The 15703-nt window shown below is 54.6% G+C and overlaps 4 protein-coding genes across 4 annotated transcripts; 2 read left to right on the plus strand and 2 right to left on the minus strand.

Annotated features, from left to right (window-relative positions):
* Nucleotides 1–1353: 1353 nt before the first annotated feature.
* PHYSODRAFT_336088 (hypothetical protein) lies at nucleotides 1354–8307 on the minus strand (the record flags this gene model as incomplete). The annotated part of the gene is made up of 9 exons (XM_009533605.1): nucleotides 1354–2309; nucleotides 2382–2697; nucleotides 3987–4149; nucleotides 4247–4668; nucleotides 5736–5843; nucleotides 5927–6022; nucleotides 6082–7495; nucleotides 7575–8068; nucleotides 8155–8307. 9 exons carry the CDS (start codon nucleotides 8305–8307, stop codon nucleotides 1354–1356), a joined length of 4122 nt encoding a protein of 1373 aa, XP_009531900.1.
* Nucleotides 8308–8753: 446 nt separating this feature from the next.
* Nucleotides 8754–9210, plus strand: PHYSODRAFT_336089 (hypothetical protein; the record flags this gene model as incomplete). The annotated part of the gene is made up of 2 exons (XM_009533606.1): nucleotides 8754–9151; nucleotides 9183–9210. 2 exons carry the CDS (start codon nucleotides 8754–8756, stop codon nucleotides 9208–9210), a joined length of 426 nt encoding a protein of 141 aa, XP_009531901.1.
* Nucleotides 9211–11044: 1834 nt separating this feature from the next.
* On the plus strand, nucleotides 11045–13315 carry PHYSODRAFT_250575 (hypothetical protein; the record flags this gene model as incomplete). The annotated part of the gene is made up of 1 exon (XM_009533607.1): nucleotides 11045–13315. One exon carries the CDS (start codon nucleotides 11045–11047, stop codon nucleotides 13313–13315), a length of 2271 nt encoding a protein of 756 aa, XP_009531902.1.
* A 184-nt stretch (nucleotides 13316–13499) lies between these two features.
* PHYSODRAFT_515347 (Ca2+-binding protein/EF-hand superfamily protein) lies at nucleotides 13500–14018 on the minus strand (the record flags this gene model as incomplete). The annotated part of the gene is made up of 1 exon (XM_009533608.1): nucleotides 13500–14018. The coding sequence occupies one exon, from the start codon at nucleotides 14016–14018 to the stop codon at nucleotides 13500–13502; it is 519 nt and encodes a 172-aa protein (XP_009531903.1).
* Nucleotides 14019–15703: the final 1685 nt, after the last annotated feature.

The raw sequence follows: 15703 nt of genomic DNA on the forward strand, positions 1-15703 counted from the left end.
GACTCAGGATCATGTATGAGTATCACGATGCACCGACTGCGGGGCATCCGGGCCGTGAGAAGACATACCTTCTTCTCACGCGAGACTTCTACTGGGCCCACCAGTATAAATGGGTGCGCAAGTACGTCCGTGCTTGCGAGGTTTGTCAACGTGTGAAGCCTGCGCCTTTTGCGCAAGCTCCCTTGCAGTCATTACCAACTCCACGGGAGTGTTGGCAGTCCATGTCTTTGGACTTCGTGTTCGGTCTTCCTCCGAACAGCCAGGGGAACACGGGCGTTGTGGTCTTTGTTGACCGCTTCAGCACGATGGTACATCTTGCTGCGGTACCCGCTGAAGTGACTGCGAAACAGACGGCGCGTCTGTTCGTTGACATGGTGTTCAAACACCATGGCATGCCGATCGACATTGTGTCGGATCGAGACCCGCGCTTCACTGCACACCTTTGGCAAGAAGTGTTTACGCTTCTTGGGAGTCAACTTTCGATATCGACTGCGGACCATCCGCAGACGGACGGGCAGACCGAGCGCGTGAACCGCGTACTCGTAGACGTGCTTAAGAGCTACGCTCACTCGTTCCAACACTGGAGCGAGTGCCTGCCGATGGCAGAGTTCGCCATCAACAACTCGGTGCATGCCTCGACCGGGCATACACCATTCTACGTGAATGCCATCAGGCACCCACGCCTCCCGAGTCTATTCGGGATGTTGGCTCCTTCCTTAAGTGGGGGAGGATCTACGACGGCAACACAGCAGCCGCAGAATGCCGCTGACACTTGCACAGTGTCAGCCGCGACTACGCGCGAGAAGAAGAAGAAGCACGCGTCTGTGCAGGGCACAGACGCCGACAAGACGAACGCAGAGGCCGGGCCTACTGCTAGAAACGAGCTGAACGAGTTCAGCTCGGACGCAATCAACTTCGTGCAGCGCAGTCAAGCCGTCATTCGGTTTGTCCAAGACGCTATCGCAGCTTCTGTCGACCGACAGAAGCTGAACGCAGACAATGTTGGCAGGGGCAACACAAATGAATTCAAAAATGGTTCATTGGTTTGGTTAGCAACTCAAAACCTGCCTAAACATGCCGTTTCCGACTTCGGGGCGAGCAAGCTCGCTCCGCGCTTCATCGGGCCGTTCACGGTGTTGGCACGGCATGGCAACGCCTACACGCTAGATATTCCATCTAGCATGCGCCTCCATCCGACCTTTTACGTCGGGCGGCTGAAGCCATACCGGCAGCACGAGCCACCTAGCTCAGCTGGCCCGAAGCGGAAGCCCCAGCGGGAGCGAACCTCTGCTCCAGCGCGTGAACGCGTTGGGCCAAGCGTGCGACGCGACCTCCCACGTCGACAGAGATGTCCTACGCGGTCTGCGAGGCCTGAGCGACTTGAGCCCTCAGGATCGCCACCTCCTGCTTCAGAGCGGCGAACTCCTGGCTCTGATGCTGCTCCACAGCAGCGACCCGCTCCTCGAGCGTCGGGCCATGGTCAACCCCAGGTTGACCATACCCGGGGCGTGTTCCCACCACCGCCGCCTCCGATCCGCGACGCCCGCGGCTCAACACGCTGGATTGTTGAGCGTATTGTGAACCATAGTATCCCGAAAACGAACCGGCAGCCGGTTCGTTATCGTATTCGTTGGAGAGGGTTTCCGCCCCACCAAGATACATGGGAGCCACGGGACGTCCTGCTGCAGGACGTTTCGGAAATGGTGGGGGCGTACGAAGCTCACCACGCACTGCCGACGCGAAGGTAGTGCGAGCGCTATGGTCACCTACAGCGCCCGAGGTCCCACGATCGTCGCGTTCCTCAGGTGCCAAGAACTTGGCACGGAGATCCTTGAGACTCGCAGGTACATGAATCGTCGTGTACCCGTTTAGGTCGCGGTCGCTCAAGCGCGCCGCACCCGGAAGACACAACGTGCACTGTTGGCCTTCGGGCACAGCGCATGGAATACCAGCGTCCACAGAGGATCTGTGGAGCTGCTCCAGCCGTCCGCGCGTCGAGAATGTCTCGAAGCGCTCACGGGCATTCTTAACCCGCTCACGGTAAGCAGCCGGCTTCTTGTTGAAGTTCTCAACAAAAGCATTCCAACTTTGACAAAGTGCCTGCCACTCAGGCACTTTGCTGCGAGAAGAGGTCTTCTTGCTGGAGAAGTATCGGAGATCGTGGAAGAGCCCGATGTAATAATCGCGCCTTTGATTCGTTAAAGGATCAAAGTGCTGCTCCTCCGCAACAGCATCGTCGTGGATACCGCTGCATCCGTACAGCGGGATTTCGTTTGGAGGCACAGTGTTGGCCACACGGTCTGCGATCTCTGACGCAGACGGCATCCACGGATCGCGCGCTGCTCAGGCAGCGCGCGGAGAGCTTGAAGGCGCCACCTCACGCGGGGAGCTTAAAGCCCCAGCAGCAAAGAGCGGAGTGTCGCTCTCGCCGCGCGAATGCTTCGAGCTCGAAGCGTCCGAGTCGTCTCCTTCACGAGGGCGTCTCGACCCGGCATGCAGGTCGAGACTATCGCTGTCGATAGACTCCTTGCGCTTGCTAGAAGAGGCCTCACCCTCTTCCATCTCCACGTCGTCGTTCTCGAAGTCAACGGCGTCGTTGACTACAGAAGAACTTTCGAGGACAATCTCTGGTTGAGTTGTCCCCGCCGCAGCCTTGGTAGCAAGAGCGTCACGCTTTGCTTTGAGACGCTCGCGGTACTCGGGGATAGAGAGAGTTTCTATCTCGGCGGAGGATCCCCCCTGCTGCAGCGTCGGTCTACTTCTGAGGCGAGCTCATTGCGGAATGAGCTCGAGTTTTCTTTCTCCCAACGTGAAGAATTGACGAATGGTCAATTTCCTGATTGACGTGCCGTGACTCGGTGCGTCTAACCTTGAGGGGGGATGGTGTAACAGGGTTACACGCACAAGTGGCTACAGTCACTTGTAACTCTAACAGACACGACGTCTGTTAGAGGTTCGAAAGACTTTCTCGACCTTGGTGTAGACACACCAAAGGCTACATACATTTACGACCACCACGACGGGTGGTCCATAGAGACTTAGGATTCCTATTGGCTGAGAGCAGCATCTCTTAGCCAATGAGCGACATGCATAGCATTGAAATTCTGCCAACCAGCCGTTGGCAGATTCCTATCTTAGAATATTACATTTAGAGGAAGTCAAAAACATAAAACAAAAATAGCAGTTCTCATTTTTAACCCAAAAACATTATTTGGATCGTTTATTTAGATTAATCTATACTCGGAGGCCCGAGTATAATTAACTCTAATTTAAACTAGGCTACGCTTCCTCACATACACGCGCACACGTGTAAGCTAAAGTAGTGGGCCAAAGTAGGCCCATTACATACGTACGCTGATTTACTGCACGAGTTCTGTCGAGTTTCTCTTAAATTCTTAACGCAGTCGTTCTTTTTGCTTGAACTTCATTCGGGTTATTGGTTAACGGCATCTCTGATGGTGAGGCACCTTTTTTACTGGACAATTCATCAGAACGGACGAATTCGATACACTCGTTTAGTGTGCGCCACAAATACGATGCTGGCCGATTTCTTCGGTGCTGAGAAAGGCCTCAGCTCTTAGTATTTTCGTCCTCATGTTGCATTTGCTCTTCACCGTACTGCTACCACGCCACATTTCTCTCTACTCCGGCTACACGACACGATGTTCTGGCGCAGATGCGTGTGCACAACGCTGTGTGGGTTTTTGCTGAAAGCTCTGGTAACGGTTGGGCTCGGCATTATGCACGTGAACGGAAAACTAAGTCCGAACAGATCGCCAGAAGAAAGACACAAAGTGGCTTGTTGGGCACGGTGGCAAGCGACTCCGGGATCTCTGGTTTGCTCCCACTGTTGACCAACGGCAGTTGCTGATGGAGCAGACACCCGACAGTTCTTTTGCTGTGGACACGGATGGAGTTTGCGACGAGCGCAACCCCCCCAGAGCAGTGTTGCCTCCTATTCAAAGGCCAGCCAAGCCTCGATCTACCAAGGCGAACATCCGCTCGCCGACGTTCAAGCGCAAGGGTTCCGCCTCCACCTCGAAAAAGGCAACGAAGTCGCGAGCTAAGAAGGTGACAGTAAATTTGACGGCGGTCACACGTGAAATCACAAAGTTTGAGAAGAAGCTGTCGCATGTGATGTCGACGCCGCTGTAAGAAAAGCTTTATGGCGCCGATCAGATTCTCACATGGATTGTTGGTGGACGCATATCCAGCGGGGGTGTGATATGCCTGCCACCTCCAGTACCGACCCTTGAGCCATTGCGAGTCGAAATAAGTCGCGAATTCTTTCAGATGCGTGGCCCCCTTCCATTTCGGCAGCTCACGATCTCGGCACAGCTCAAAGTCCAGCAAACCGGTGGCATAGTGCATGTCAACGATAGATGACATCACCATCCTTCTTGTTTTGATCGGTAGATGCTGGATTCGCTTCCGCACATTGTACAACACATGGAAGAAGCACATGAGCTTTTTAGTATCCGTGAACGCCGAAACAGACTCTACTGTGATGTATTGGGCGTCTTCCGCGTCACCCATGGCTGTGTCCACTTGGACGAAGACCCCACGCACTTCAGGTATAAGCTCCACGAAGCTGCGGAAACACTCGGTGTATTCGTGCGCTGTTCGCCGACTGACAACGAAGAAGGCCCCCACTTGATAGGCTCTGGCCTTGTCCGTAAATCCACACGTCACCACTGGGTACCCTATGTCACTTAACTTGAAAGTGGCGTCTGCGTGAAACTGGCAATTCGACCCGAAATTTACAAACCGCAGACAGCCATCAATCATCGCTAATGATGTTATGCCAATAATGAAAGGATCTTCATCCGACCCCAACCCAACGTATGCATACCCTTCGCTGTCTAAGCTCGCGCCAAACAAAAAGGCCGTGCCTGCGTTTAGGTCCGGGCGGTAACAGCGAATACGAACGAGATCTTGAACAGCTTTGCGAGAGTTCTTCGTCCCTTGGTCTCTCCGAAGGCGCTTCAACGCGTTTTGCACCTGCTTCAGGCTTGGCCAACCACGACTAGCCACTGGGATCTGGGATTACTTTTTCAAATTGACCAGCATGAGCCGTGGTGGAATACCCATCTCATCTTGTTCTGCAAGAAATTGCTTCATCATCATCGTCACGCGTGCAGGGTGGATGGTACTGCATGGAACCACACCACGCATGTGCCCATGCTCATTCACCCATATCGTCCAGATATCGCTAGCCGTATAGGTAAACACTTTCCACACAAGAGCACAAACCCCTATGTCGCTGCAGGTCTTGCTTGTACACGTAAGGCGTCTCTCAGTCATTGCATGCATACCCCATATGCATACCCCCGCATACGTTGCATACGTGAAAGTCGCGCTTAAGTGTCACCGCCGAGCAGCAAATATCATCGTCTCGATAGGCCTTAAAGCTGTCTTCGGAGGCGTGGACTGAAAGCCGCCGCCATGGCTCCATTGCTGGAAGTTTGTTGTTTGTGCTTGTGACTTCACTTGTGTGGGGAGCTACGTATAGTCGTTGGTTTCAAAGGGATTCCCCAAAAATACAGCACAAGTATGTTTAGATATTGGCAAGATTTATTTGTTCAACCATGCCAAAGTACGCCGGTCAGCTTGTATATCGATACCCCGCTCGTATGTTATGTACCCATTCTACATGATATGTATGACGCAGCCCCATCTGATATGGAATGCCCCCAAGTCTGTATATTTTGTCCTAAGAATCTGTATATTTGTACACCCTCGTCCGCAGCGAGAGTAGCGCGAGCAGGCGGAAGGCTGCACAGGATGAGGACGTTCCTCGGGATCTCACCGTGCTTCATGTAGAAGCCATTCTCCACGTACTGCTTGAGCGTGATGGTACCGACAGTAGGTGGGGCGTTCCTAACAGAGCTAGCAATCGGGTACCCGAACCGGGTAAATTACCCACCCGCATCTTGCCTTGACGCTCCGCGACAGCAACTACGTGCCCACGGTGGTTCTTCAGACAGCACTCCCTTGCACCAAATGTCGTGCTGATCCCGTGCTCACTCAGGCGTAGTCAGTTGCTTGGTAGATGAAGCCGAGAATGGCCCCCAACATGACGCTGATCATCAGGCGCGTCAGGTTGTACGTCGGCGTTCGCCAGTACATGTGGAAGAATCGGCGACACAGCATGTCGAACTGCATCATGGGGGTAGAAGCAAACTGCTTGCCGAATTTCAGCTCGGGTAGATCCGAAGACGGACGAAGGACGCCATCTTTATCCAGATCCTTGTCCATCAGCGTCTTGAGATCACTAGTTGAGAAATACTCGGCAAAATCCATGCCGTTGCCAGACCCACCGCCAACACCAGCCCCAATGCACTCCAACATCCACGTCGCCGGGTTGTATCCAGGCTCGATCGGCTTCACACCCGGAGCTGCCTCGAAGTAGTTGATGAGGTTGCTGGATTCCTTACCGAGTTCCCCAAAGAATACCATGCGACCTCCTCGGCGAAGCAGCAGAAGCGAGTCGAAGAAGCTAAACACTTCAGAACTGGGCTGGTGAATGGTACACACAATGGTTCTTCCAGAGTTGGCGATCTTGCGCACACCATTCATGATGAGCTTGGCCGAACGTGCGTCCAGACCACTGGTGGGTTCGTCCATGAAGATGATACTAGGCTGCGCAACGAGTTCCACGCCGATAGTAAGACGCTTCATTTGCTCCGTGGATGACCCGCGGATGATCTTGTCAGCGATGGGCCCCAGCTCCAGCAAATTGATACACTCGTCCACCGACTCCATTTTTTCCTTCAACGGAATGCTCGCGTTCTGACGCAACATGGCTGAGAACACGAGAGCCTCCCGAATCGTTGCCGATTCCGAGTGGATGTCCATTTGCTCGCAATACCCCGTGCATCGACGAATGGCGAGATCGTTCGCAGGATACCCGTTGAGCACGATCTTGCCCCGAATTTTGCCTCCGGTCTTCCTACCAGCGATAACGTCCATCAACGTCGTCTTGCCTGCACCGGACGATCCCATGAGAGCCGTCATGGTTCCTGGTTTGGCATATCCAGACACCCCTTGGAGTAGGTCGATGTCTTCCCCTTTCTTCCCGCCGGGCATTGGCACGGAGTACCAAAGCTCATGAAACGCCAGCGTGACGGGCGGAGCTTTCGCTTTCGAACTGGTAATTGTGATTCCAGCTTCGTCAGATATAACTCCACTTTCTCTCTCGGCGGTGATTGCTTTTGTTTGAGTTTCAAGGTCGCTCACCACTGCTGTTGTGTTCTCCGGGCTTTCATAGCGCTTGTACTCGAGAATCAGATACGCGAGGAAAACGAGAACGATGTATCCCGCTGCGAAGTAAATCCACCCCAGGAAAACCCAGAATTCGCCCGTCGGAAGACCGGAAAGCTTGAGACTATATTTATCAAATGTCGCCCCGAAGCGAGTGCAGTAATTGATGCCGCCGTAGACGCAGACGTCGAACTTGGGCGCGAGATACTGGTTCACGCTGAGTGATCGAATGCTCCATGCGAGTCGGGTCCAGCCAGTAGAACCAGATAAAATAGTTGGGGATATCTGTCTCGCAGCAAAACCCACCAAACATCACGAAAAACAGAATGGAAACCATCACCACGGGCTGAGCAATCGTGATGCTCGGAGCAGCGGCTGAGAGGAAGAAGAAATAGGCTGTGAACCACATTTGACACAGGAAGAGCGTAACCAGAAAGTTAATGAAGCGGTCGACCAGTGCGACGTAGCCGCCCATCCAGTAAACGCTTGACCCAAAGAGCAGCGTCTCCAGTACGGCGAACGGGATCTGCGTCAGCGATGATGCCATAACGTATGCGATCGATCGGAAAAAGTTAGCCCGCCGTTGCTTGTAAAACACACTTGGAGCCCCCATCAAGGTTGGTAGCTGTGCGGCTTGGTCCATGGAGAGAAACATGGTACACGAGAAGAGCAGCCCGAGGATGAGCTGGCTATTCGAGTCGTTCATATGCCAGAACACGGAACCGTAGAGCAATCCCATGACGATCACCATGAAAGCTCGACCGAACATAAATGCTTTACCTCGCAAACGGAGTTGTACTTGACGCTGCAAGACCACCGCGAGGTCTTCAAGAAAGGATTGATGGGGTCTTGAAGAGGGTCAAAGACCTCGGGAGTCGAGTTGGATCGGACCCTCATGTAGCTCAGCGTCTCCTGGAAAATCTCCGACTGCGCGAAGCGATCTGCAAATTCCGCTGACTCGAAGGGAACACTTGACGTAGTGTGCTCTTCGCTAACGTAGGCATGCTGCTTGTCGGTCCCCAGATCTAGCAAGAAGTTGGCCATGCGAGGTGGACACTGGAATCCCATCTGCTCTGTAACAGGGTTACACGAGAGTTACCCGATGGGTTACGAAGTGGGTACAAACTGTCTAACCTAAATCAGTAGGATAATCAGTACATGGCTTCAGAGCCACTGATTATGCATATGACTAGGGTTCACTATGCTAGATAGTGAACCGGATACATTTACACCATAGGCGGCTTTGCCGCAATAAAGGGAACTACATTCAGTTTGAGATTCACACAGCTAAGAGTTAAGGGTTGACTCTTGGAGTCCGTAAGGTGTACGGACTCGTACGTTCTGGTATTAGAACGGGCTATCTTAAGCTGAGACTCTGTGAGTCTGTTACGTCTTGCTCTGACACTAAAACTACGGTAGCCCCGCTGCACTTGGTAGCACTCGTAGTCAATCCGACACCTGAGTCTGTATAGACTGACCCTCTGTGGAGAATGGAGCAGTTCGCTCACTTGCCCTCGAACCAGCAGGATGCGCTTAAAAAGCTTATGTCCTTGCTGGGCCCGGAGGGCGTGACGCAACTCGCGCAGCAAGGCCCCGACGCGGTGAATGCGCGACTCGAGGCGTTTTCAAGCTACGAGAATGCTCTGCTAGGGCCCCTCCAGCAGAGGATGGCAACGGCCGCGGCGCCCCAAGCGCCCGCTTCGTCATCCGACGCGGGAACAAGACCCAAGCCGCTCATGTTGAGCGTGAAGACCTGCGAAGGCAAGGAGGGTGAAAGCTTGATGCTTTGGACCCGTGAAGTTGAGATGGCAATGAGCTCAGCTCTACTCCGGACGGAGTCGCAGCGCGTGGCACTAGCAATCTCGAAGCTCGGTGGGCGAGCGAGAGAGTGGGCACTAACGTCCGGGACGTCGGTCGAGACCACCTTCCCGATGTGGGACCAGCTGAAACAGCAATTGTCCCGGGTGTTCGCTCCGCCTAACGAGGCGTATCGCGTGCGCTCACGCTTCCTGGCTACTCGGCAGAGCAAGAACGAGTTGGTGGGCTCTGACCAGTCGAGTGCGCTTCTTGGTCCGGCACACGCTGACGCGCCGTTTGCCGGCTAACGCTTCCTGCTGTTGCTCGTGTCCTTCGCTGCCAGCTTGACCGCGCACCTGCCCTGCATCCGACGCGTGTTGTACGGGGTCGAACCGGGCGGGCGACAGCTCGTTCTCACCATGCAGTTCGTTCAACGCGTCCTGTGTCTCCTTATCATGAATATCCAGCTTGTCAACGTTCTGCACGTCCGCACTCGTCACGATCTTCTTCGTCCGGGGCAAGAACAACCGGTAGCCCTTCTGGCCCTCGTGGACACGGATGATAACAGCTTTCTCGGCCCGGCGCTTCACGGATGCAGCCATCTTGTGAGCGATGTGCGTGGTGCAGGTGGAACCAAACCTCAGCATATGCCCCACGCTGGGGACTTTGCCGGTGAGCACCTCCAGCGGAGACTTAATGTCTGCGTTCGCTCGCGTTGGTAGCCGGTTGCGGATGTAGGACGCGTATTTGACGGAGTCGGCCCAGTACCGCTCGGGAAGACCTGACGCCCACAACATCGCGCGGCGCGAATTCATCAGTGAACGATGCGTACGCTCTGCCTTGCCATTTGAGGCAGAGTTGTCGGGCAGCGACGACTGATGCTGGATGCCGTGGCGCTTGCGGTAGGCCTCGAACTCGCGGCCTAGGAACTCACCCCCGCCGTCCAACCGGATTACCTTCACGGCCACGTTGTACTGGCGCTCGAGCTCGGGCAGGAATTCCAAGATTCGCTTCGCCGCTTCGTCCTTCATTTGCAGCAAATACACCCTGTTGAAACTCGAGCCATAATCAACGATGGTCAATAGGTGCTTGTTTCCGTTCCGATCGGGAGGCTTGATGTCAGTCTTCAGGTCGACTCCGAGTACAGCGCCAACTTCGTCCGTCGGTGCTGAGGTCGACGTATCCACGTGATGGGCCGGCCTGCTTGTTGTTGCTGTTACTGTTCGGCGGCTGGCCGCGCTGTTGTGGCGCTTGACTGGCGTCCCGTCCGGACTGCTTGCCCTGGCCGACACGACGTCCATCGCCTTGGGAGCGAATCAGGAAGTCGATCACTATGTCCAGCTCCTTCATGTAGTTCGTGCTCGCGTCGTCGCATATGAAGATAACTGACCCGAGACCCACTTACATAGCAATAGGTAGCTGGAGAGTCAAAGTTCATGGGTAAACGGGATGGTAGCCGCAGCCGCCCGGTACCTTAGTGGACCCTGTTAGCGGGGTTGATGCAGAGCTCGCCCTGAGTGCAATCGGCGGTAACCGCAAAAAATAAAAATAAAAGCATTGGCCCGAGGCTCAAGCTATTCATACTTATGCACTAGCCTCCGCTTCACCCAGTTTCTGAGCCACAACGCTCTGCCTTGAGCTCAACATATCAGTGAGAATTATTGCTACTGCGGAGACAGCTATAGCTGGTAAAATCTTACCCACAACTTACATACCTGATATTATTGCTTTACATGATACGACTGTCGTCCACCGGTCGTATCAGGTATGCAAGGTTTATCTGTATCAAGTTTCACATTTCATGTGGTCCACACACTTGTACCACATCCCGTACCAGTCACCGTCGGCCAGCAGCGGCAGCCAGCCAATCCCGGCGCCAACCATCAACGTCGACGCATTTGCTTGTTGCGCTTCCTACGGCCGCAAGGATCAGCCGCCTCCCGTAGCAGCAGCAGCAGCAGCAGCACCTTACTAAGCAGCAGCAATGGGCGCGCAGAAGAAGAAGGCCAAGTTCGTGGCCAAGGGCCTGCTGTCGCAGAAGATCAAGCAGCGCAATGCCAAGAAGAAGTTCCAGGCCATGAAGGACAAGAAGCGCAACCGCTTCGAGCGCAACAGCGACGCGCCCAGCAAGAAGAAGCCGCGCGTGGCCGCGGGCGAGGGCGGCGCCGGCAAGAAGGACGAGCCCGACATGCTGGACGAGATGGATGTGGACGACTTCCTGAACGCCGACTTCCTGGACTCGGACAACGAGGAGGACGCCAGCGACGACGAGGCCGAGGCCGAGACCTCCCAGAGCACGGCCAAGTCGGCTGCGTCCAAGCAGGAGAAGGACGACGACGACGTGGACGACGGCAGCAGCAGCGAGGAGGAGGACGAGAGCGCCCTCGACCCGCGCTACATGACGGGCACGCCCTTCGGCGGCAATGACGATGCCGACGAGGAGGCTGTGGCTGAGGGCGACGAGAAGGAGGACGATGAGGAGAACGACGACGCCGAGCAGGAGCAGGAGGAGCAGCAGGGAGCTGGACGCACCGTCGTGACCATGGCCGTCCTGCAGAAGGCCGAGAAGGAGTGCTTTGAGACCAAGTCGGTCTCGGGCCTGCGTCGTCTGATGAAGATCTTCAGCGACGCCTGCCGCTCCAGCGACGCCGCCGACTCCAGCAAGGAGGGCGAAATCACGTACGACGTGCAGAGCAGCGCCGTGTACAACCGCCTCATGGTGAACGTGTTCCGCAAGACGCACGCGACGCTGACCACGTTGGTGGCGCTCGAGTCGACCTCGGAGGACGACGGCAAGTTCAAGATCGACGACAAGAAGTGGAAGAAGTACTCGCTGGTGATCCGCCGCTTCTTCAGCTGCGCGTGCTACCTGCTGGAGCAGACCACCGGACAGGACATTCAGACGTTCGTGCTGCGCGAGCTCGTGCACTACATTCCGTTCGTGGTGCCGTGCCCCAAGACCTCGCGGAGGATGCTCAAGGCGCTGCTGAAGCTCTGGGCCAAGTCGCTGAACGCCAACGTGTGCATGCTGGCCTTCGTTCGCATCCGCGACATGGCTCTGGCTGTGCCCTTCCCGTTCCTGGAGCTCTGCCTCAAGGGCATCTACGTCACGTACATGCGCAACACCAAGTTCACGAACGAGGTGACGCTGCCCCACCACGTGCTCATGGGCAACTGTGTCGTCGAGCTCTTTGGCCTCGACCTCAGCAGCTCGTACCAGCACGCCTTCGTCTACATCCGCGAGCTGGCAATTGCTGTGCGCAAGACTATCACATCCCCGGGCCCGGACTCGTTCAAGGCTGCTCTCAACTGGCAGTTCTTCAACCAGCTGCGCGTGTGGACTGCCGTGGTGTGCGCGTACCCGGCCGAGAACCAGCTCCGCGCGCTCGTGTACCCGCTGAGCCAGCTTCTGCTCGCCGTGGTGCGGCTATCGAGCACGCTGCGCTTTGCGCCACTGCGTCTCCACTGCGTGAAGCTGCTCCAGCAGCTCGCGCTGGCCACCAACTCCTTCATCCCCACGAGCCCGGCCCTGCTTGAGATTCTGCAGCTGGAGCCGTTCCGTTCGTCCTACAAGGGCAGCGGCAAGAAGGGAGCCAAGGGTGCTAGCAACTCCACCACGGAGGTGGACCTGGAGCTGTGCGTGAAGCTGTCCAAGACTGCGCTGGACGCCAAGCGCGTGCACGACCAGGTGATCGTGAGGCTCTTCGAGCTGCTGCAGCGTGAGTGCGACGTGTACAAGTTCAATGTGGCGTTCCCGGAGTTCGCGGTGCCGCTGCAGCTCACGCTCAACAAGTTCATGCACGCTTGCGCCGTCCCCAAGTGGAAGGCCCAAGTGCGTGGTCTGAGCGACAGCATCAAGAAGCGCGCGGACTGGATCCGCTCCAAGCGCAGCGGCCTGGACCTGTGCCCGAAGGACACGGCGCAGCTGGACGACTTCCTGCGCGCGGAGCGTGAGGCCGCCGTCAAGAAACTGTTCGAGAAGGACGCGACGGACCTGCAGGAGAAGCTGGACGCTTCAGCTGATGCCTCCAAGGAGAAGGAGGAGAGCAGCTCCGAGCAGGCCGAGGACGACAAGAAGAAGAAGAGCAAAAAGAGGAACAAGAAGCAGCGTGCCAAGAAGTCGGGCACGCCCGTGGACGAGGAGACGGTCGCCAAGGTGAAGAAGATGTCGCTCAAGGAGTTCAAGAAGTCGGTGGCCGAGGTGGACGCCGCCGACGAGGTGGGCGACTTCAACTTCTCGTCGGACGAGGAGTAAGTAAGTAGAGCTACAGACACTGAATAGATACATACACCCCCATATGCATAGGACTGCTCACCGACCATTTTGTTTTGGATAGAGATGTGGGATGTATTGCTATGTGTGATGGATAGTGTTTGGGGGGCAACGGGCACGTACGCGTTCTTCTTGTCTACAGCTTGTTCGAGTCCGCCTACAGCACCTAATAGAGACTGGTCTTCTTCATGATGCGCAGGAACTCGTCCTCGTTGATCTCGCCGTCGCCGTCGCGGTCGGCCTCGTCGATCATCTCCTGCAGCTCCTCGTCCGTCATGTTCTCGCCCAGCTCCTTGGCCACGCGCTTGAGGTTGCGGAACGAGATCTTGCCCGTCTCGTCGTCGTCGAAGAGGCGGAAGGCCTTGAGGATCTCCTCGCGCGAGTCCTTCTCGCTCATCTTGGACGTCATCATCTCGAGGAACTCGGTGAAGTCGATGGTGCCGCTGCCGTCCTTGTCGATGTCCGAGATCATCTTCTTGATCTCCTCCTTCTTGGGCTCGAAGCCCAGCGCGCGCATGGCCACCTTGAGCTCCTTGGCGTCGATGGTGCCGCTGCCGTCCGTGTCGAACAGGTCGAAGGCCTCGCGGATCTCCTGCTTCTGCTCCTCCGTCAGCTCGAACTTCTTGTTCTTCTGGGCCGCGCCCTTGGCCTTGGCGCCGCCGCGGGAGCCGTACGCGGAGGACATGGTGGTGTGTGTGTGGATAGGAGCGGGGCTTGCGCGGTCCTGCACGAAGCGGGGAATGAAGCAGACGGCGACGGTCCGACGCCTCTTGGGGCACCGGATGACAGGCCGAAAGATCGCCAGCGCCAGAGTAACCCTCACAATGGAGTGTAACCTCTTGGTGGTGTGGGTTACTTAGGGCTAGGGGAGTATTCTTCACGTATTTTTTTGAACGAATTGAAATTTAAAGCGATGTCTCTCGTGCTCTTTTAAGCTATTTAAGCGCTCCAAAATGCTAACAACTCGAGGTGTGAAGTCCATATTCTGTTTGTTCAGATCCCCAGAATACCGGATTTACGAGTGTTATCTCAAAACTTTGGCATATTCTTTTCTATTGAAACTCCTGCAAATTCAATCGGACGAAAATGGTTTTTACTGATTTCTACGGGTGATTTTCACTTTCGAAAAGTTGATGTCCGAAATTCGATTGGTCATTGTTCGATTATTTTTATCTCCGATGTTTGAAGCTATCTCCAACATTTGACTTAAGTTCTAGCGCTGGGCCGTGTACTAGCTCTGAGGTATGAACGTGGCTCGTGCATCTTAGCGCCTAGCTATTCTCCGGACGTTGAACCGCGGAAACAGATATGCTAACAGGCAATCAACACGGGATACGACCTCGTTTGTACGGTTGGGTGGGGTTGGGGTATCGAAACCGTTTTATTCAACCTGTATTCCCTGGGATGGCGACGCTGTAGAAAACACGAATTTTACATTCTGTGAGTTGAAGTAAATTCCTTCCGTTTTCCTCTCATTGCGCGTCCTACTTCACCGTCCATATATCGATCCCATCGGCGTAATTTGCTATGTTTCGCTTTTGCAACGCGGGAGAGCAGTAGTTGAGAAGCCATTAAGCACGGATGCTTCGTTGCACCGTCAATGATCTTCTCACAATGCACTTAAGATGCCGTCCTTAACCAAACACTTTAAGTAAGCTGTAACGCTGAACAATCCTTGATGCATAATGCAAACTACTAAACCTTTCAAATAACTTTCGTTTGTGTTGCGTTAGTAAACCTCAACCTCGTAATCGCTCGCAAACAGTACCGGTAGTGACGCTGTTTGTGAATTAACAAGATAACCGCTACATAAGTCACACTTAAAAAAAATAGTTGCTTTTGCATAACCTACAAAAATAAATGTAATACCCCAGAAAATTACAAACGGTGTTTTTGTACACTGTTTTTTATTTTGTTGGGAAAGTATGGTTTAAGGTTAATTGAGAAAAAGTACCGATGTGCCGTACTGTACCGGATGGTTTCTTCATTTTAGAAAACTGAAGTTGTTTCTTTACCTTTTAAAGTGGAAAAACGTATTCAGCTAAAAAAAAGCGGCGATCTTGTGTCAAGGTTATGCTATGACAGGTTTCGATATACTGTAGTATTTTCATTGAGTCTTGCGTAAAGCTTTAATCTGCTGCACATTTAAAAAACTTCAGTAGTGACGCTCGTACCAGTATCGAGTTACGACCAATGCACTTGTACATGTACAGCGGAACGTTTGTGCAGTAAAACACACACGCTTTGATCACATGTTCATGGCCTCGAGCCGCTCGAGCGTGAAAACAGTGTTTTCAAAACACCTCAGCCTCGCAGTGTGGCACCACATACGGAGTGCAAGATGTTGCTTATCCGCTGGGGCGTCCATCC

The sequence above is a fragment of the Phytophthora sojae genome (assembly GCF_000149755.1).
Source record: "Phytophthora sojae unplaced genomic scaffold PHYSOscaffold_7, whole genome shotgun sequence".
Taxonomy (NCBI): domain Eukaryota; phylum Oomycota; class Peronosporomycetes; order Peronosporales; family Peronosporaceae; genus Phytophthora; species Phytophthora sojae.